Genomic DNA, 23,618 nt, shown 5'->3' on the forward strand with positions numbered 1-23,618 from the left:
GGAGCACCATTTGACAATTGAGGTGTGGTCCCTTTGAACATTCTCACATTGTTGCTAGTTGATGACACGGCTAAAGAATTTGAGATCATCAGTAAACAGCAAAAATGTTTAATGTTTGATTATTGCTTCAATATCATTGATGAAAATATCGAACAAGAAGGGGCCTAGGTGGCTTCCTTGTGGCACTTTTGACGTGACGTAAATCTCCTCAAATATGAAACTCTTGACTTCTTATTTGATTTCTATCTCGAAGATAGCTTGTAGACCAGTTCAATAAATCTCCGTAAAACCCTATCACTTCAAGATTTCCGAGCAATACTATATGATTAACTGTGTCGAATGCCTCGGAAAACTGAAAATTACATCCACTTGGTACTTTTGTTCCAAGGCATTCAGCACAAATTGGGTTAATGTTAACAAATTTGTAGTTATTTATTTACCCAGGCAAAAACCGTGCTGCTCTTGTATAATAACTTGGTTCAATGAATTTTTTATTTGATCACAGATCATCAGAATCTCTCCATCTGTCAGATGAATCCCCGCTAATAGATTCCTATGAATAATTAATCCATTTCTTATTCAAAAAGTCTACGATAGTATTGAATGAGATTCATTTTTATGGAGGAATCGGAGTTTCTCTACTGTAGAAAGTTTTTGGTTACTAATTTTAATTTTTTCAAATCATAGGAGGTGGATAGTCCCAGAGAAAATTCAACAAAAACCGATAATGGTATTGAAGAATTCTTGTGTTGTAGTACCGAACCATTAGATGACAATATCAGGAGCATGCATATTCCATACAAATGAAGTCGATGAAACTTACCCCGTTCTGTCTAATCAATAAAATCAAAAGATCCCACATCAAAACGTAAGAATCCACATCAACAATCGCTTTATTAGAAATGGCAGCTTTGATTTTATTTTCACAATATTCGATAATGGTCTTCTTGTGTGTACTACCCTTGACGAGAGGCCCGGGAAACTCGCTCAACTCCACGTACTCTTCATTGTTGAGCAGCAGCGAATGCAAACTAGATACTTCCACGATCGCGGACTGTCCGTCCATAGGATAATGGGGAAGAATGTGAATAAGTTTTCCAGAAGTTATGGAAGCTTTCAGGTGGGCAGTGGCGAATTTGGCAGGAGTGAGACGTTGAGCTGCCAGGTTGCTGTCGTCAAAGTGCATAGATGAATCAGTGTTATCGAAAGTTCGGGAGTAACTAGAAACAGAGGTGATATGTTAAAAGATACTGATGAATGAATAGAGCAAAGAACCAAATCATAAAGTTAATAAGTGTTCTGTAAAAACTTTATAAACAAAGTGGCCCAACAAAACTTAAACAAACTAGTTTTGGAGTGTTTAACGTTAATTTTTTTACCACTGAGCTCAAGATATCCCTGTCAAAAGTTGCTATGAGCAACCAATTTCAAGATATTTTGATTTTAAGTAATCTTTGTTTTTCAAAAAGTTGAACAATTCTGTATATATTTTTTTGTGAAAACACTTCAAAATCTAATTTTTAAATGATAACAACACTACATAAAAACAAAATCTCAATAAAGATTGGAAATGCCCACTTCCTGGCGTATTTTCACATATCCAATCTTCTTGTCATAGAATTTTTGGGGTACTTTGAATATGTCTACAAGTGTCTTCTTCATAAGATGAATATATTAGAATCTTCGCCTCTGATGCCGAGTAGCAAGCTTGAACAACGTAAGGTAACAAGTTACAAAATACATGTATCTTCAGATTGCGTTTACAACAACATGAGACACGTCAAACAAGGTGCGAACATTAACAATAAGGTCAGTTTACATTTATAAGATAAAATACATAATAAACATATGAAAAGCTGATTACATAATAGTAAGATTAGCCAGGGTCATTGATATAATCATCTGGAATAAAATGCTCCTCGGATTGAGTAATTTTTCAACATCTGTTATCAAATTTGTTTCTGATTCAATATTTTGAGGTAACAGGTTTAATAGGTATGCCCCAGCATATGAAGGCGATCTTTTGTGCTGTGATCCTGTAATCTGAGTGTGTATTAGAGATGAAAGTATTTTTTCTGGTATCATATTTGTGTTACTCGGTATTCTTATTCGGTTTTCTTTTGTTAGTGAAGGTATATATCAATAGTTTGTATAGATAATTAGATGTAAGTGTTAAAATATCATTGTTGTCAAATACGTTTCTGCACAATTCTCTATGGTCAAGATCAACTATCATTCTGTTGAACTTTTTCTGGGTCATAAAGACTCTAGAAGTTTCTGTGGTCCTTCCCCATATAATAATGTTACAGCTAATAGTGCTATATACCTATGCATAATATAAATTAATCAGATAAGACTTATGGAAATTTGACTTCAGTGTGTGGAAAGCATAGTATAGTTTGTTTAGTTTCTTACAAACAGCATCAACGTGTTTGCCGAACGCAAGTTCATTGTCAAGTTCCAGATCTAAATATCGTGCTGATTGTGATGTAGTTATTTCTATGCCATTGTTATTCATTGTGAGATTGAGAGTAGGCCTGAGGGGACTTGTCAACTCCATGAATAGGGTTTTCTGGGCATTGTTAATATAATGGTTAACCTTACACCAGTGTGTGAATTCTTCTGTAACCGATCAAATTTCATTTTCTAAATCAGCAGCAGTATCGGTTACAATGATTGCAGTGTCATCCGTATAAATAAATGTGCGTCCTTGGGAAGTGCCAATATTGAAGTCAAAATCATCAGATAGCTCATTCTCAATTTGCACCTTCAGAGTTCTGTTAGATATGTGAGATTCAATCCAGCGTTTAATTGGCCTCATATAACTATTGCCTCCAATTTAGTTTGTAGAAAATCATGTTTTATTGTGTCAAATGCATGTAGGCAATAATTTGGTTGTATATTGCTATTTACATTATTTTTGAAAAACATCTGAGGAAGCAAATCATCCTATAGTTTTCGACATGTTGGGTATCGCTTTTCTTGAATACCGGGATTGATTTTGTGATTTTCAGTGGGATGGGAAACGTACGATTCATTACGGAGTTGTTTATTGTTGATGTTAAAGTAACTGATATAATATCAACGAATTATTTCAGATATAGCCGGAATTCCATAAATACCAGTGGAAAATATGTTTTTTTGAGGTCAAGGATTATATGCTTGACTTCTATTTTTTCTCTAACAGAATCAGTAAAATGGACTCCAAAAATATTTGATATTTCTCTTTTCCTGTAATGATTTTATTATTGTGATTTAGCGTGTGATTTCATGTTTTTGTTTTGTACAGTTCCTTTTGTTGTTCACCAAAGTCCATAGTGTTTTCATTTTATTGTTGGAATTAATAATTACATTGGTATGGTAGTTTTTTTTGTTATGGAGAGGTCTCTTATAATTTGCTTTTTTGTTTATTTGTAATATTCTTGTATTAGCGGATCAGTGGTGTGTTTTCGAAGCCAGTTTAGTTGTTTTAAATCATTAAGCTGTGCTTGGAGCTCTTTTGTAATTGGAACCATTACTGCTTTGATTTTTTTTGTGGTTTCACTTTTTGCTTGGGCATTGCTACGTCAAAGCACCACTGAAAATGTGTTATAAAGTTAACGTATTCCAAAAACACTTTATTGTGAGATTTTCACTAAATTGTTTTACAAAAACGCAACACGTGTTTCGCCATACAATGGCTTCATCTGGCGTGTCTTTCAACTCCAGACTCAACGCCAGATGAAGCCATTGTATGGCGAAACACGTGTTGCGTTTTTGTAAAACAATTTAGTGAAAATCTCACAATAAAGTGTTTTTGGAATACGTTAGTTATGGATTTTCATCAAGTATCGGCCGATTCCATCATATATGTTATAAAGTTATTGAAGATGACATCAACATTCAAATAATTCAAGTGTGTTGTTCTGGTTTGGTTGGGCCACCATTTACGTAAACTGTTTGAGTGAAATTCCTCAAGATTTATCATGAATCATTATTTATAATGAGATTAAATAACCTTTCATCACCTACTTACACCTAAAAGTGTGCAATGATCGAGAACTGAAGCAAGCAGAAGCTAATTATCGTTAAGCATGCCAAACAAATTTTCTATCACTTCTTCTCCTAGGTATCAATCAATATAAACTTATGGCAGTCATATAACTGAAAATTTTGAGAACTGTACCATTACCTATAAGCTAACATGAAAATTTAAAGGAAGATCAGAGATTACCTAACAACATATCAAAAACTTTGTCAATGGAATGGGAATTTATTAATGGATATGGGGATCAATATTAAAGTGTTCTATACATTTTTCTTTGAGAATTTGTTTTTTTGAATGTAAATGACAAGCCACAATTTAGTTTCAATAGGTTTTGGTGTATACAGCTAATGTGTAAAAAAGTATAGTTCTTTATATAGATATTTCAAAGAGAAAATTATGGGGAAATGATATAAATACTGAGCATAAATGAAGGTTTTATAGCCATCAAAAGTAAATAAAATATTTCAGTTTTTTTTAGAAAAATTTCTTATAAATGAATCAACAAAATTTCGAGTTATGTTAATTTTTCAATGTTTCTATGAGGATTTTAGGTCGAACCGTCTTGAAGTATGAGTATTTTTCTTTTCATAAAATAGGTAGCTCTCTAAAACTATAGTGAGTTATGAAAATTTTTATCGTAGGATCAAATTATAATCCAATTGAAGAGTTGAGTTATGTTTGTTTGAATCATTCATTATATTTTCTGAACAAGCTTTGGACTTACAAAATAGGAAATATTATTTTAAAATTGGAATTGGCTGCGGTGGTAGTGCGCCCGATTCACGATCGGAAGACAACTTCTGAGAGTTGTCGTTCGTATGGGGGCGACAGCTGATTAACGGAAAAACAGATTTTAAACAGATTTTTTTTTTAATCAAATAAGTACCTTTGAAAATTTTCTCTTCAGTACTTTCGAAAATCGGTTTTAGCAAACAATAGCTTATTAGATTTAGATATCACTTGTTTGTGTTATTTTGAAAACTGAAAATTCTGCCAAGTATTAGAAAATATCTTTAAGTTATGGAATATTTTTTAATGATTTTCAATTCGAAGTTGAAAATGTTACTTTTTCATTATTTGAACGTGAATTTTTCAATACCAATACAAAATTTAGTACCTTACTGTATGCACGACAAAATAATTCATAAGGGTCATGTAATACAAAAAAATACAAAAAACTCAAGCTACTTCGACCAAAGACTCTCATAGAAACATTTGAAAATTCATAACTAATAGGTCTTGAGGAGTCCTATCTAAAAAAAATTATACTTTTTAATTTAGGGCCTCCTTACATTCAGAATAAATATTAATATATTAGTTTAGTCATTAATAAGTAAAGATAGATAGATAGATATCCTTTATTAGTTCTTTGTAATGAAAAACCTGTTCAGGTGTAGAACATGTCAATTACAGTAAACATAGAATTAGTAACAAGATTATCACAGTCAATATACTTAATGTAATATTATCATATTAAGATGCGTATTCACCAAAAAAGCGAGCACGAACGAACAAGAGCAAACAAGAGTGAACGAGCATTCTGTATCAATAATCGTCTGGTGAGTACGGGCTAGCGAGCGAGCGAACGTATGCCTGTTCGCGTTCAGAAAAGATCGAGAATAAGGCGGTACATCAAAAGGTGCTCGCACAAAGTAAATGGATCAACTACGACTACGAACTTGAAGATATTCGCTCTGGTGTGGACGAGACATCAATATGTCGAGCAAACACGAGCGAACACGAGCAAACATACACGAATGCTCGCTCATGCTCCCTTTTTTGGTGAATACGCACCTTTAGATACAGAACACGAACATATACATCTATACGTAGGGTTCAAAAGAGACTAAACTACATCACAATGCAGAATGATACGACATGAAATATTCAAACAATGTCAGTTTAAATTATCATTGAAGAATTCTTCCAGCGAATAATAAGCTTTGGAGAGAGGCAAAGTTTTCAATTTATTCTTCATGATCATAGAAAACAAAGTTCTGAGAGATTCAGGTATTTATAGTTCAGTCTTTAGTCTCTTTTGAACCCTAAATATAGATGTATACGTTCTTGTTCTGTATCTAATATAATAATATTACATCAAGCATATTGACTGTGATAACCTTGTTACTACTTCTATAATGTTTACTGTAATAAAAGTGAATATATTGGATAACTTTATAGACAAACTTTATAGTTTCCCCCGATAAGTTATAGCATACATTCGAAGTATTTTTCATAAACACCTTTGACATCGGTTGAGGAATTTTGAGAAGAAAGTGATCCGAAGTCAGATTTTTTGCCTCCAAATCGTTAAGTATCTGTACAATTTCATAGCCTTATATTTTGATAAGCAAAATCATCAAATGGGACACATTACTGATAATAAGAAAATATTTCTTTGTGAAAAATACCTTTCATGTACGTAATAACTTATTGGTGTGAACTGAAAAATTTGCTTTTCTACACCTCAATAATAATTTTAATTAATACTAATTAATGAAATGCATTATTTTGAAAACCTGTTTCTCCCAAATTTTGGACAAGCACTATTATGAGATTATCAATTCCAAAATTTTTAAACAACTATAAATGAAGAATTTATTCAAAATATTATATTTAAAAATACTTTATATTTATTTCTAGGAAAATAAATGACTTATTGGCATCAGGTAAGTTAAAATACATAGAATTACTACATAATTTGGGACAGGTGGAAAAACAGTGGACCTATTCAACTGCATATTGCCTGCAAATGACAAAATGTAAAAAATCAAAAGCTATTGTAGGGAAATGTGTCTAGTTTTGAGAAGTGAAAAATGTTTTCAACAAATTCATGAATTCTGTGCTGAAAATCCAAAACCAATAAAAACTCCAAGATCTTTTTTTTAATTTCCACAATTATTTTTATGAAAACTTTTCAATATGTTATGCAATAAACTTTGATCTAATGTTCCCAATGAACCCCGGCCAGAAAATTTTTGGACAAACTTTCCTAAAAAAAAATCCTCTGACAAAAATATCCTGTACAAGGACATACACAAACAGCACATGACACAAAGAAATCATCAATATATTTCCAAATATTCAAATATCATTATCTACATTTTAATTAATTAACAATTTAATAATTATAACATGCAATTTTGTTCAGTGACGAAATTTCATATGAGTCTAATCTAAACTAACATAATTCAAACTAACCTTAACCAACTTTCGTCTTTGATTTGCTTCTGGGCCTTACTGGATCCTTAGAATACTTTTGTCATGTAATAATGCCACATAATGTTTTTATTGTGGAATATTTTGGTATTGTGAAGTTTTTTTAACGAGATATTTTTGTCAGAGGATATTTTAACTGGTATATAACTTAGCCGGATATTTTTTCCAGGGATTTTCTGACTGAACGTTTCCAAATTTTCATGTTGCCAAGTAATAAACAACAGATGTAACCATATTGACTGTCCTACTATCTGGTTCCGTTTCATTAGAGAAGAAATGATAACAACTAGTTAAAGCCCCATTTACAGGTAAAACAACTGTATTTGTATGATCATTTTATAAACCAAACAATCTAACTCGAATGTATACCTACCACCAGGGAAATATAAATAAGAAATTACCAAGAGAATTACAAATTACCGCATGGAAAATTAATTTTTTATTTTGAAAGTCAGGGGCTCACCTAGAAATGTCATGGCCATAATGACCAGACACGCTATGCGCATGCGAATCTCCATAGTAGCTTCCGTGGTGAGGCAGACTCACTTGGCTGTAAAAACTCTGCCGCGTATACCTAAACAATGGAATAAAGCACATCTATGATAAAAAATGCTTTGCAGCAAGTGTATCGCTCATGTAAGCAGACCAATTACTTCAGAAAAATGTATGAAGTTACAGTTTATCTGAAGTAAAAGACCCACAGGAAGGGTGTCGACAGCTGTTGGTGTATGTTAGTAGTGGAGGAGTGTTAGCAATTATGAAAACAATTGATATTGCGATGGTGCGTGTTTGATATGCCCGTCACCCAGTTCTGCATATCCCATTAATTTTTTGAGAAAATATGCCAAAGAAAAAGTATTGATTTGAACATCAATGTTTCTAATCATCTGGATATAAGTGCCTACTTGGGAATATCAAATTCAGAAAAAATACCTATGAATTTCAATAGAACTCAAACAAAAAGCACTGCACTCAAACAAAAGTGAAAATAACTTTGGATTATTTTCATTCTCACCTATCCTTGGCAAGTTCATCATTAGCTGAACTTCTCCCTGAATGTACTGAAGCTCTATCTTCGCCGCCGTAACTAGAACCATGACCTGTAGCTTGTTGGTAGTACTTTCTGTACCACTCTGTGTATGCTTGAGGGTTGGTTCTCCTGAGATTCTCGTAATATTGGTATTGCTGGTAGTAAGGGTTGTAAGGGTCGTAGGAATAACCCTAAAGAAAAAAATATGTTCAACCAAAGCCACCAAAGTATCACTTCAACAAAGTCGATTAGGTAATGGAATTTCACTACTAATAAAATCATAAACAAATTGATGACGAATATTATATTTTATTTGGTTTCAAATGTCAATCTAATATAAAAAAATGGATGTTTGTTGGTTGGTTGGTAAGTGATAAACTTCTACATCACTCAACCGATTGTGATGAAACTTGATATGCATAAGTAATTTTTCATAGAGGTTTTTAGGCTATCAAATTTTCTGTAACTCGCCACTAGATGGCGCTGTAGAACATTTTTTTGAAAGCACTGTTCTATAACGCTGTGCACGCCTCAGTTCGTTGATTCTGATTCTGTTAAAACATTGGAACAACCGCGATACAGCAACATAGTACTAGTATTTTATAAAACAAGTCGAATGTAGGAATAAAATATAAATTTGACATAAAAAAAAGATCATGATGGTCGAAAAAGTCTGTTAATGCAGGAATTTATCCACTGTATAAAAGAGTTTATTCAATAAATCTATCCACGTTAATGATTATAGAATTTTCTCAATATATTTTATTTAGGATGAGTTTTGCTACACAGCTGCTTCATCAGTTAGACTAGTACATCAAACTATTCAACAATGTCTTTTAAATAAAAGTAGGTAATGAGAAAACTTGATAAACGATTGAATTTACTACAACGGATAGATTTTGAAAAAACAATCACAATTATTGTGATGTTAGTAATTCGAATAATTGGAAATAATTCCGACATTAACACATCCTATAAATAGATGATTTTTATTACTTTTTCTATCTTTGACATCCATGTTACTTTATAGACAGAGAATAATTATAGTATAGGAGAGATATAACAGACTTCCCCAAAGGTACAACATAGCTGAAATTATAAGAGCAAATATCTCTGACGATAACTCATGTGAAAAAATCAGAAAATATTTAACGTAAACTTCATATGTGATAATCTCGAGTCCATGCAAGCTTTCGCCTTCCTTTTTCAGATTGTCTAGATGTAGCAATAATTTCACCCGGGAAAACAGAAGCTGTAGACTGTTTGGGTCTAGTAGGAATTTAACGTGTAAGGAATCACACGTTAAAAGGTAAGACCTCGTTAGTCCTTAGCTCGCACAAGTTTCTCAACTTCTGAGAGTTGTCGTTCGTATGGGGGCGACAGCTGATTAACGGAAAAACAGATTTTAAAACAGATTTTTTTAAACAGTAGTGGGTTCGCCAGAAGCAAAAAAAAGGTGTAGCAGAAAAATCGGTTGGGAGATGTTAATGATCTATATTCTCATTTCCAGGTTTCAATGGAATTCGTGGAATATTGGAAAATTGAGTAGGACACATTCTTCGTTGGCCCTTTAAATTGATTGATTTATGTGCCTTTTCACGGTTCTACCACATTCCAAATTTACAATGTAATGCCGATTACCAAGTTTCTTTTTTATTTCTCCAAAATTGAGTATGAACTCTCTTTCTCACTTGTCTCTCTGTAAGGAAAAATTGCATGCAGGCGAATTATTAGCTTTCGGTTGAGATAATAATTCTGTTAGTGAATGGCCAGAGGTAAATGGAGTTGCTCCGTAACAAAACAGAATTTCCAGAACTTTTTCTTTCATGATTTTCTGGTCCTACTGCGGCTATCAGTCAGTGCTTCAATGTTTGCACTTTACATTCAGCAAGTCCAATATGAGCAGGATGTCCAGGAGCAATAAACTTTTGAAATATACCATATTCATTGCGGTACACTGACATTGCATTATTGGAAACAATTTCTTGAGGATAACGATGCACAGAAAAAATATCTTCCAGCTGTTGAAAAACTCGTAGAAGCATTCTTGATGACTTTTTTGTGTAATAATAATATTTTTTTTTATTCACCATAAACTCGCTTATTGCTTATTTTGTGGAAATTAATGATCACTTTAATGAAATGATTGAAGGTTAGCTGGATGGGGAGGTAATTAAATGAAAAGGGGTGCCAACTATGAAAATCCAACTCTGGAGATTATAGAAATTATTGGGGTTGTCAAACTTATATACAGGCTGATTCACGGTGGATGGCACATTAGACGTTTCTGGTGAACCAGACAACGGATCACTTTGAAAATTTAATGGAGGGCATATTCGGACATTCTCTAGCCAACTAAAATATTTTCGACAATGCGGTGTTGCCGCTTCTATTAGAAAGCAGTAGCAACTTTGATTTTTCAAATGGATCACTCTGTATATAATATTATTTTTGGAATCTCCAACAATTGCCCGACAACTTTTCTTGATATTTCTCTATACCTATCTGTTACCGTTTTCGAAATAAAAATTAATTTCAATTTTTTTCTTCGAAAATCATGACTTCTAAAAATGCCGATATCTTTTAGTTAAGAAGTACTATGATATCGAAATTTGGTTTGGAGTTAGGTGATACTTGGACACTTCCCACACGTCAGCCTAATTTCCGTTACTTCAATACAGGATGGTAAAAAAATACAGTTTTTTCGTTTGCTTGAAAAAGTTGCTGAAATTTGATTATTTTAAATGGAACACCCTGTATATTATTGAAAATTCGGAAAGCTGCTGAAATTTGCTTTCTTTCTATGTATATCATACCTATACCTAACTAGTCAAGTTTCGGACTTATGAACATTTATTTGTGAAAATGTCCCTTCAGAATGGTATTTCCATTCGGTATTTGGTAAGCAGGCCATGATTACTATTTGACAGTAGCGTTGTGACATTCTCCTTGTTTCTTGGTGCTTTTTTAAAGTTTATCCAAACATATTGAAATTGTTCTGAATTCGTATAAATTTCTTGAGGTTCATTGGCGGTAGATTCGGATACATTTCATTGAACTTTCTACATGTTCTGCTGATAATTTTGTCACACTGTCCAAAAATAATAAACAAATTCATAAGAACTTCGTTTGAATAGTTTTGTTCCATCGTTTTGAAGGTATTTGCAACTTCTGAAGTGACGAAAATGTCGATATTATTAGGAGAATGTCACAACGCTACTGTCAAATAGTAATCATGGCCTGCTTACCAAATACCGAAGGAACATTTTCACAAATAAATGTTCATAATTCCGAAACTTGACTAGTTTGGTATAGGTATGATATACATAGAAAGAAAGCAAATTTCAGCAGCTTTCCGAATTTTCAAAAATATACAGGGTGTTCCATTTAAAATAATCAAATTTCAGCAACTTTTTGAAGCAAACGAAAAAACTGTATTTTTTACCACCCTGTATTGAAGTAACGGAGATTAGGCTGACGTGTGGGAAGTGTCCAAGTATCACCTAACTCCAAACCAAATTTCGATATCATAGTACTTCTTAACTAAAAGATATCGGCATTTTTAGAAGTCATGATTTTCGAAGAAAAAAATTGAAATTAATTTTTATTTCGAAAACGGTAACAGATAGGTATAGAGAAATATCAAGAAAAGTTGTCGGGCAATTGTTGGAGATTCCAAAAATAATATTATATACAGAGTGTTCCATTTGAAAAATCAAAGTTGCTACTGCTTTCTAATAGAAGCGGCAACACCACATTGTCGAAAATATTTTAGTTGGCTAGAGAATGTCCGAATATGCCCTCCATTAAATTTTCAAAGTGATCCGTTGTCTGGTTCACCAGAAACGTCTAATGTGCCATCCACCGTGAATCAGCCTGTATTGATATATAAATTCAAGAGTGGAGACCTACATAAATCGAGTTGCTCGTTTGGGGTTATATATTTCAAGTTTTTAATTCATTTATTAATTCCCAAGGCTTCCAACAAATTCATTTTCTTCCCTTTATTATATGTGTAGGATTTTCAGATTATCTGTACTTATCTTGTGAAAATATTCTTGTAAATATAATAATTTATACCTACATAGTCCCATTCTAGCAGATATTTTCATGGACACACTAGAAAATACCCTCATCCTCAATAACCTTTCTTAGAAATACATTGTGTTTTGGTTCAGATAAGTTTATGACGTACTGGTGGGTTTTGATGGTTCAAGCATACAAATTAATCAATTTTCAAATTTCAAACTGCAAGAATCAATCAGTTCTAAAGAAAACAGATTTACTTTGAAGCAAGTCACCCTAAAATATCCAAAACATCCGAGTAAGAAAAAGGAGAATATAGGCAAATACCATTACAGAATTATCTTAGTACATAATTGAAAAATAATCACAAATACCTGATACGGATTGTACATATCCCTTGGGTCCCGGTGTCTTCTATACCTCTCCTTCTCTTTTTCTCTCCCTCTCTTATCTCTGTGATCTTTCTCTTGTACCCTTTCTCTCACAGATTCATGCATCGAGTCCGATCTGCTAGAAGGTCTCGACCTGCTATCGTGCTCATAATCATAATCGTACCTACTTCCATAATAATAATCGCCTCTCCTGTAATCTCTCGGATCTCTCCGACGCCTGTCTCTGTCTTTTTCCTTGCGCAAGCTGCTGTATTTTCTTTCATACTCTCGGTCTCTGTCATCGGAGTGTCTTCTTTCTTTATCACTGTAGTAGTCTGTATCCTCCTGATAACAGAATAAAAGTGGGGTCAGAGAAGAAAACCTGAGGGTAAAATTTTTAAAAACCTACCTCATAACGCCTATCTTTGTACCTTCTTCTATCGTATTTTTTATCTCTAGGAACGTCGTTATATCGAGCTCTGTCTCTCTCCCGATTATTATCTGGTTCCCTTTCTCTGTCTCGTTTGATTTTTTCCGAAGATCGTTTATCTCTCGAACTTCTTGGAGGTTTTCTGTGTTCTCTATCACTATCACTACTTTCTTGTCTACTTGGTTTTCTTGCAACAGGGTCTGGCAGACTGGTGTTAGATGTTTGACCATCAGTGAGATTTTCTCCCACGGCCATGTTGCGAACCGAGTTGGTAATGTTGGAAATCTCATTTTCGTCGGTCTGACCATCAATGTAATCCCTCCTATCAAACATAACAACAGTTAAAGTGATAATCACCTTTTGTGGTGACAGCAGTGGGATTAAACTGTTAATTTTACAAGGAATTCAAAAAACAACAAACCTCTCCGGTTCCTTCACAGATCTGCTGCTACTTTTCTCAGTAGTAGAAGTAGCTGTATTTCTGATCTGGTTGTCGGCTCCCCCTATAATTTGTGAGCGATTACTAGTCGCCAACGGTGGGCTCACAGTTGGTTTCACGGTGGCTGGTGGAGTATCAGCACCAATAGTCGCTGATCTTGGTTGCGGCGCATGTTGAACCAATTGGTTGAATTCTGGTTCGGAATCATTGTCATCTTGCTCTTGTTGCAGTCGACGCAATGAATTTTCAGGTGAACTTGATTCTCCAGGAATCATTCTGTGTAAACCTTCCGGAGGGCCTGACGTGTCGAATGGAGCCCTTCAAAGAAAATTCTTGTTTAAGATACAATACAACAAATTAGGCAAAATTGGTGATGAGTGGGGAGTAAGGTTTATAAAAAGGATTTCAATAACACTTAAAGGTAAGGTTGAGTCAAAAAATATTTGTTGATAACTTTATAATTTCAAATCTGAAATCAGATATTCAATAAAAAAATTATATGAATGTATTGATATTGTATGCTCTTTCAGTAAGTATTTTTTCATCCATGAGGTTTATACATGAATAGAATTGCTACTTCTACATTATATGAACCTATCGAACTAGTCACAAGATAAGCTGTAATCAGATATAAGGTATTGAAAAATATAATTGTAACACATAAACTGTGAAAGCAATATAATCAAAATTATTATTTGAAAAAAATATTTATAAAAAGTCAAAATTGTGCACTTATGTTTTGGACACCACAAGTTTTATTGTAAAAGATTTTAGAATGTTTATGAAATGTCTCCTATTATTCAATATCTTATATTTTATATGTAGAACGTTACTAAACACATTGTGATATTTGATCCCCACATATTTTGGTGAATATTGAGGAATTTTAGTTTTTCGTCTTGCGTCATGTAAATAAACATTTTAATTTTTTCCTAAAATATAATCTCTTTCCTTTATGTACATTAAGAGAAGCACGTGTGAACTGGGTGGAAAAAAAATCTGATTTTGAGCTTCCCAGCTGAGTTTATGGTCTGAATTTATCGAGAGTAATACCACAAAACCTCAAATTTTTTAAAATAAATTTCCATTTTTTAACAAAAACTTCGAGAGCAACCAACATGATAGAACCTCAAGTAGTTTTATCCTTATAAAGATGTGTAGACCATGCATAGAAGTTACTTTCAAATACAAATTGGAAGAAAAACCTTCTCGAAAGAACTACTTTCATATCAAAGAGCTGGAAATACTCACAGTTGCTGGTCTGTATATATATAAGAGATGTGTCTCTACGTTCATAAGAATAAAGAAAAATTTACCGCAAACGAGCCAGACCACCCATACGCAACTAGAACTAGAGGGTTGTTGATAGCGAATCCTCACCGAACCTTCCTCTATCAGAAGAGTCACCTATACCTTGGACCCAAACTGTATAACAAGCTAGATGTTTCTATTAAGGACTCAATGAACATCTGAATTTTCAAAAGACAATTGAAAAAATATCTTATCTAAAGTAACTGCTACACCGTTGACAAGTTTTATTTGTTACTCTCGATAAAAAAACAGTTAATTACCTTCATATGTACAGTTTAGTATCTATCGTGTTTTGTTGTTTTATATTTATATATATTTGTTTTTAGTTATACATGGACGTCTTCCTTGTTACGGTATGTAAATGTTTATTGTAATGCTTTCATACTGTTCAAACAAGTAAAATAAATATTATTATCATTATTATTACACAAAAGAAGTACTTTAAAAAAAAAACTATTTTTATATGAACATTGATATTATTATATTAAGATAAAAGAAGTTATCCAGATTGGTACTGAAGAAGCAATAAGATAAGTGTCGTATTCCGAAACATCAGATGTCTCCATTGAGGATGCCTATGTTATATTTAAATGAAATTTTACCTCTTTCATACACTTTATTGTGTAGCAATGATATCTGATTCAATTCCAAAACTAGTCTTACCACTCTCTAATTCTACTTGAATCAAAATTTTCTTTGTAACATGTGACCATTGATTATACTCCTTTCATATAATTGATAGACATGTAGCACTGAGGATATTTAAAGTAAAAAAAGTAAATAGTGTTAGGAAAAGAAAGGTTTTGACTTTCTACTTTTCCATTTTGTGGAATTGTGTTGTGGAATTGGCCGCGGTGGTAGTGCGCCCGACTCACGATCGGAAGGTTTTGGGTTCGATTCCTGCCTCGACCAGATATTTTTCTCGAGAGACTTTATCTGGTTGAATCTGGGATGATTCAGCAACCGTGTTAGGAATCACACGTTATAAGGTAAGACCTCGCTGGTCCTTAGCTCGCACAAGTTCTCAACTCCTGAGAGTTGTCGTTCTCATGGGGGCGACAGCTGGTTAACGGAAAATCAGATTTTTTTTAAACAGATTTTCATACAAAAAAATGTGGGAATCTTCCAAATAAAGGAAGAAAGCAATCGATTTAAAAAAATTAACTCTATACAATGATGTGTAGATCTTGCAAAGAAGTAACTTTCTGACACAAACTGGAAGAAAAAAACCCTCTCGAAATTGATTGCTTTCTTCCTATCTTTGGAAGATTATCACATTTTTTCTGTATAATGATAGAATGCCAACACCTTCATTTCCAAAAAAATTCATTTCTTCTAAAGATATACGCCATTCAGTTTTTTATTACAAATACTACATATTGCTACAAACATTATCAATTGTAGATGCTGTAATGATGAGAAACGCACCCAATCTGCAAATTCAAAGCAATACACTGCAGTAGGTTTTTTGATATTGTTTTAATAATACACTCACTTGGGATCGTCATTCTGAGTCAAGACTGACTGAACGCTAGAAACCGTCTCTGTCTGCCCCAGAACCATCCTACTCAAACCCGGTGGTGGCTCATCTCCGAAACTCCCCAGGTTCCCTAAGTTCTCGCTTTGCTCCATCTGTCCTGGAACCATGCGACTAAGACCAGGAGGCGGTAAGGTATCGCTGACTTCCTGCCTCACACTATCCTCTCTCTCCTGGTTATAATCTGGCAAATTACCTTCAGAAAGTTGGCCCGTTTCCAGATACTGATTCCTGTCATTAATGGGAGCTTCGTTGTTATCTGGCAAATTTGTCACAGGCTTCGCCCTTTGGAAAGATAGATTGGGCATTGAATCAGGTTGTTCTGAATTATCTGGAAGCGTCTCCAAATTTACTTGCTGACTGTGAAAACTACCCATTTGGAATACGTTTTGCCGAGTATCAGGAGGCATGACGGCTGAACCTCTAAACTTACTCGTTTTGTGACCGATGCCCTCTGTACGCTTGTAAGGATTCTTAGAATCATCCGAACCTCTGGAAGGCGGCATTAGTGGAGGTGTCAAGGTATTCTTAGGTGGTGGAGGAGTAGGATTAACACTAGGAGACAACTCCTGCTTGATATTGGATACTATTTCTTTATTTTCATAAGTATCACCTTTCATAGGAACTTCTTCTTGGTTCTGTGTCGTGGCCAAATCGTTTCCAGATATTGGAGAGTGGCTGATTGTTGAACTGCGTGACATCATGTGACTTTTATCACTCTCTGAAGTCTGAACGACGTCATCAGATGATTCCTGCGAAATTTGAGACTCGGTCGACCACTGGGGTGTATCCAGTTTTTTGCGTACAGCTGAGAGCCTAGAATTGTCTTGCACATGGTCTAAGTGGAGTGAGTCGGAATTATTTTCAGTTTTTACGAGGGGACTCGTTTTAGGAAACTGATCTCTGATTTCGGATGCATTATCTCCAACAGGCCTCGTCTGAACTGGATTAACAGGTTTTGCCTCTTCGATCCCCCAATTCCAAGTCTCATCGTTGGCAAAACTATTGCCTGTAAAAATAATTGGTTTATGAATTAATAGTTGACGTACTAAGGTTTTAAACATTTAGTTTAATAGACAAGGGATTCATCAAGAAAGTATTCACTGGAATGCTTTTCTATAGACTGAACTGAACTATGACTGATATGAAAAAACAATAGGATATATGCAAATATTTGCTGATAGGTTAAAAAAGTCTCCACGAGACTGTGACATCCTGTGTTGCCAAGTGTCAATAACTGTGTGTAATTTTGAAAACACATAAAATTGGAGGTGCTTCAAAATCCATGGTCCCTCACAGCAAGGAAATGTCTGCTGGTTGGATTGCCTATCAATTTCATAACACTGAGTCCGATTCTGTAATTTTTTTGGTGTTGTATTGTTGTGTTCTATAGTATTGTTACTACGCTTGTGTTTCAGTGTTATAGTTTTGAGTTACGGATTCTGAATGAAATAGAAATCATACAATTTTGGCGTTTCTGCGAAAAAAAAAGCATTGAAAAAAAAGTTCTCAAATACTGTATGCCGTCTATTGTAACAATTCTTTTATCAGTTCTTGCATAGAATATTGCAAAAATGAGTAATTCATTTTATCTTTCCCTAATTAATGTAATAAGGGGAAGTGCCCCTTCAATCATTAAAAGCTCACTTCAAGCACAACCTGAGAAACTAAATTGATTATTAGAAATATCGACGCTGCACGCAACATTCAAACTTATGATATCAACGAATCACAACGTAACACTAGTGAACATTTTGGGTTTTATTCTTGAACTGAACGAAAATAGCAAGACATGCCTATTTTTAAAGTATTGTTATAAATCATGCCCTAAAAAAATAACGCCGGCCGCCACTGGTAGCCATAAACCAATTGTGTGAATGTACGATATTCAATGCCGCTCTAGATGCAGCGAGAATAATGCTAACGATTTAAAATAAATTCTGACGAAATTTTCTACCACATTCGATTACGGTATATAAACGTAACAGTATATAAGTCAGTACTAGTGACTGTTTAGAAGATTTGTACTTGAACATTTTGTAATACTTGTAATGTTTACAGTAACTTAAAAAATTGAATTAACACAAGAACACTTGCTTCACCTTTGGTAGAAAAGCATCACGTAGGGCACCTACTAGGTTATTTCAAAAGTTTTGTCCGTTTTAATGTTATGTGTTTTTGTAGCTCTATATTTCAATGAATATTGATTCTTCTGTGTCGTGGTATATACTGATCGATAGAGAATTTTGTACTCTATGCATTAATGATGTTCACTTTTTCCCAAATTTAATTTTTTTGCCTTTTTTCAGTTCCAGAGCGTTTAGCCTCGAAGATGAGACACGAAGTGGTGCGTTGGATGACGGATTGGAATTATCACGTTTCGATGTCTGTTCTTCTTGCTCTTGAGCAACGAAAACAATCCTTTTTTGGATCGGATCGTCATATGTGTTGAAAAGTGGTTGGACACCGATTGGCCATCCAGGCACTTCACAAAGGTGAAAACCCATCAACAATCCCAACTTCCAAAACAAATATTGTTTTCAAACACCACAACTGCAACACTCTTCTCGACGCGCGTTTTACTAACCAAGTTGGAATCTTCAGGAAGTGAACTGGTCTCTATTTACATTCAACATGGTACACTTTCACTTTCGGACACCCAATTTCTGGTAGAAATTCGCGAAAAATTCTCTCCTGGAGGTTCCTGCTGATTTCAACAGAGCAATCGATACATATGAAGGTAAACAATGGGATGTTTGAAATGGAATTTTTGTTACTATTCAAAGTTCTCATGCCGCTTTTTGCTGTTTCCAGACTTTCAAAAGCCTCAAAAAAATCTAGTGCCATGTACTGATTTCATCAAGTTTAGACATACTTCATTTATTCTATGGCCGCCCCTCAAGGCGAGTTGAACGACACTAAATTTTGCTAATCTCCAAAATCGGATATGTGCTGCGTGTTCTTTGAAACGAGTTTAAATACCTCACTTAGCCTGACCAATGTGAAAAATACATTGCATAGCATAGTAAAAGAATTTTCAATAAAAAGATAGTTACGATTAAGATTCAATACAATGAAAAAAGTACTCACGGTATTGAAAAGTATCCCTAAAATAGAAAAGGGTCTATCAGCTGGCAAATTCTTCACTGCTTTTTTAAAATGAAGATTGCTTAGGACTGCAGTTCTTACTCATAATGATAATTTACCACCATTGAATGAGTACTTACCTGACAGCTATTTTAATTCTGAACCAGTTAAATTCCTAGGCATTTATATTGATCCGGTACTGACATGGGAAAAGCATATTGCGTACCTCTCGGGTAAACTTTCAAGAACTATCTATCTAATAAGGAATCTAGTAAATAGTGTATCTCATAATGTATTAATGACAGCTTACTATAGTTTTTTTCACTCAGCTATGTTATATGCTATACTAAATTGGGGCCACTCAACCCACGCATCCAAAGCATTTAGTTTACAGCGAAAATGCATCAGAATTATAGCCCGCATAGGTTACCGGGAATGTTGTCGTCAAAAGTTTATGGAACTATGTATACTTACCTTGCCATGTGTCTACATATTGGAATGTCTATTGTATATGAAACAAAATCAAAACATGTATAGTAGACATTGCGATTTACACAACTATTCTACTCGAAACAGTCAAAGAATTGTACAAAACTATTTGCAACTCTCCCGTACTAGAGATGGAACTAGCTATCATTGCATGAATATGTACAATGTCCTTCCAGAAGAAGTAAAAAACTTACCTTTCACACAGTTTAAGAACAAAATAAAACTATACCTAAAAAGAAAAGCGTTCTATAGCACTGAGGAGTACCTTCAAAATAATTTTAGGGACATGCATTAAATCACTTAATTCTTTTTAACAATGTCTGTGCACCATTTTTTTTTATATCTGTAAGTGTTAGTTGTCAAGTATACTGTTTATATGCATTTATTGTAAATTTTTATCTAATAACGTATTTTTTTTTTCTTTTCTTTTCAACTTGTGTAAATACTGCTGTATGTTAGCATCAATAAATGATTATTATTATTATTATTATTATATTTTTCATTGAATTCAAGGCGTGGTTGGAAGTCAGAATGCATAATTACTCTTTCGAGTATCATAAAGGGTGTAAACAAAAACTTTTCATAAATCCGTCAAATTGTTTCAAGAACGAACAGTCCATCGAGTATTGAATTTTAATCGACAGTGGAAAATTTCCTACAAGACTCTCTAGGTCTGTAGTTCTTACTCATAATGATAAGTGATGATAATTTACCACCATTGTACGAGTAGTATATCTGTCTGTTTAAAATGTTATACTTATGTCATGTATTTAAAATATGTTTGAAATATATTTTTTCGTTAACCAGCTGTCGCACCCCTACGAACAACAATTCTCAGAAGTCGAGACTTGTGCGAGCTAAGGATTAACGAGGTCTTACCTTTTAACGTGTGATTCCTAACACGGGTTGGTGTGAAGTGAAAATCGATCGTTCAGCTTGGGGCTTGAACCACCGTCCCACACAGTGTTAATTCGAGTGAGTGAACAAAGCACCCACCTCGAACCGACCAGCTACCGACCGACAAAATCTTTGATTAAAACCAAGGCGTTGCTGGAAGTCAGAAACCATAATGGCTTTTTTAAGTATTATTAAGGATGCAAACAAAAAGTTTTCATAAATCCGTCGAACTGTTTCGAGAATGGACAGTTCAACGCCTATTGAAATTTTATCAATAGTGGAAAATTTTCTGCAAGACTCTCTAAGTTTGACTTTACAGTCACTTCATAGCCCTCTTCTGTAATATCTGTCTACAACTTGAATTCAGCACTATTTTTCATTGCCATTTTGATGATACAATGGGAAAATCTGAATTCACTGATTTTCCAAAACAATACATTTTCTCATATTCAAAAAAAAATTAATTATGCGAAATATAAATACAATTATGTATGCTTCTGACGTGAAAGTTCACATTAATCAATGATGACGTGTTAGGAATCAAACGTTGAAAGGTAAGACCTCCTTAGTCCTTAGCTCGTACAAGTTTCGACTTCTGAGAGTTGTTATTCGTAGGGATGCGACAGCTGGTTAACGGAAAAAAATATTTCAAAGACATGACATAAGTATGGACTTTATGCATGTCTTAAATCAGAGATGTTCTAAACACACTGATACCGACATGTTGTCATAATTACTTGAACGGTGGTCAAAAAATGTATTTATCTGACGGAAGTTTAGAATATGGAATTCTCTGAAAAACCTTGCACTAGATATCAATACATTAGAGGAAGTATAGATATGGAAATATAGAAGTATAGTATACAAATATAGATAACGCATGTGTCGTTTTTAGTTACCATCAAAGAGTTATCATTATATATACAAAAATACCAACCTATTTCGCTTCCTTGCTTCTGAGCAGTAGCATTTTCATTTTGCTGAATGTTCGAATTATCCTCATCACCCCATGCCCAGTCTCCCCAAGCATCTCCTTCATTCTGCTGCCCAGTTTGAGGCACTGCATTTCCATAAACATTATTTTGATTACCCAGCTGATTATATTGAGGAATTCCATAATTCTGCTGTTGAAACCTTGAAAAAATTTAATGACCAATGAATCAAAGAATACAAAAAAGAAAAAACAAAAATTTCATCATACCCAGTATTATTCGGGAACACTCCTGCTTGAGGATTTCCATACTGTTGTCCGTAAGCCTGCTGGACATTTTGGTTGTAACCTTGAGTATTGTAAGGTTGTTGCCAATAATTTTGATGTGTCTGAGTAGGTTGTTGGTTAGGTACTGGTTGGTACTGTGATTGCTGTGGTTGATACTGTGTTTGCTGGGGTTGGTACCAGTTATGCTGCTGTTGATTTTGCCATTGGTGCTAAAATTCAGTATAATGTCTAGTCGGAAAAACAGTAACCTAAGACTGAAGAAATATCTACCACTATATTTTTGATTAATATGAAAAAACTTTCCTAGTAATGAAATTTGTTTGAGATGATAATTTCAACTACCAATTTCGAAAGCATGACTGACCAACGAATTAGATGGAAAGCCGAAGATGGCATCACAGTTGAAAATATGGTAATGAAATTATAAGTTTTTTGATATCAGTTTTCATGGGTTACTCGGCCAGAATTGTTTTTGTAATTGACATTCAGACTAAAGCATTCGAGAATATGTAATCTCATGTGATTTAAATATCGAAAACGTGACAAATAAATGTTTAAATTGAAATCCGTAATTCACTTGAAACTGTTAATGCTTATTTGCAAAAGCAAAAAACATCTGTTTGTGGAGATTTTCATTACTTTCTAGAAACCATTGGAAACATAATTTTAAAAATACAATTTATATGCAGGATAGTTCAACACAAAATACGCACTTGCCTCCGTGGGCTTTTATAATAATTCTTTCAAAACTACTCGGATTTGTCATTTTTTTTTAGAGTGCCATATTTCAAACACTCTTCTCAACTCTTCGATACGACATTCTTTTTGGCCTTGGTTCCAGGTCAGTCGAGGATCTATTATAACTCCCAGATAAACAAACAGAGCTGAGTTTTTCATACATTTTTTAAATAAGAATTTACGGAGCTTTTTGCAGCATTACTGGACAAATGTCGTCTAGTCTTAGCGACTTTCTCTCCTTCTGTTTTTGTATACACCCAGATATTATATGTACGAGGTCTGTTCACAAAATAAAGTGAATGTTTAAATTCAAAAAATGGATCGAAGAATTTGCATTAAACTTCGTGTAAAAAATGGAATCAAGTTCTCAAAAACACTTGAAATGATGACAGTGGCATACGGTGATTGTACTCTGAGTCATAACATTTTCTAGAAGTGGTACAAGCTTTTCACAGAAGGTCGAGAGGACCTGAATGACGACTCTCGCCCTGGACGCCCAAGCACATCAACAATCGATGAAGATGTTGAGAAAGTGAAGAAAATTGTTATGGAGAATCATCGAATTACTATTAGAGAAGCTGTTGAGGATGTCGGCATATCGTCTGGCTCATGCCATACAATTCTTTGTGAATTTTGGGCATCAGGCATGTGGCAGCGAAGTTCATTCCAAAATTGCTGAATTTTGACCAAAAAAACAACAGTCCCATGAGCATCGCTCAGGAATTGTTGAATGACGTCAACGGCGACGATCCAGATTTGCTTAAAAGGGTCCTAATTGGTGACGAATCATAGTTATAT

The 23,618-nt window shown here is 34.2% G+C and overlaps 1 protein-coding gene across 10 annotated transcripts in view; it reads right to left on the reverse strand.

Moving 5' to 3' along the window:
* Sec16 (endoplasmic reticulum export factor secretory 16) overlaps positions 1 to 23,618 on the reverse strand; it is a 70,257-nt gene that overhangs the window by 34,355 nt on the left and 12,284 nt on the right. For 9 of the 10 annotated variants that reach the window (XR_012467281.1, XM_023156262.2, XM_023156236.2 and 6 more), the window contains 9 exons: positions 22,065 to 22,291; positions 21,801 to 21,997; positions 16,349 to 17,399; positions 13,525 to 13,860; positions 13,083 to 13,425; positions 12,677 to 13,018; positions 8,262 to 8,467; positions 7,710 to 7,820; positions 824 to 1,220 (listed from right to left, as the gene is read on the reverse strand). Coding sequence is in view for 9 of the 10 variants with exons in the window: in XM_023156262.2 (XP_023012030.2) it covers positions 824 to 1,220; positions 7,710 to 7,820; positions 8,262 to 8,467; positions 12,677 to 13,018; positions 13,083 to 13,425; positions 13,525 to 13,860; positions 16,349 to 17,399; positions 21,801 to 21,997; positions 22,065 to 22,291 (3,210 nt within the window). In the remaining variant the exon portion in view is untranslated. The remainder of the gene's footprint in view (positions 1 to 823; positions 1,221 to 7,709; positions 7,821 to 8,261; positions 8,468 to 12,676; positions 13,019 to 13,082; positions 13,426 to 13,524; positions 13,861 to 16,348; positions 17,400 to 21,800; positions 21,998 to 22,064; positions 22,292 to 23,618) is intronic. The other variant, XM_023156270.2, reaches the window with a different exon arrangement.

Source organism: Leptinotarsa decemlineata, unplaced genomic scaffold, assembly GCF_025532065.1.
Source record: "Leptinotarsa decemlineata unplaced genomic scaffold, Ldec_3_MD MMD2_tig00026328_RagTag_RagTag, whole genome shotgun sequence".
Lineage (NCBI taxonomy): Eukaryota > Metazoa > Arthropoda > Insecta > Coleoptera > Chrysomelidae > Leptinotarsa > Leptinotarsa decemlineata.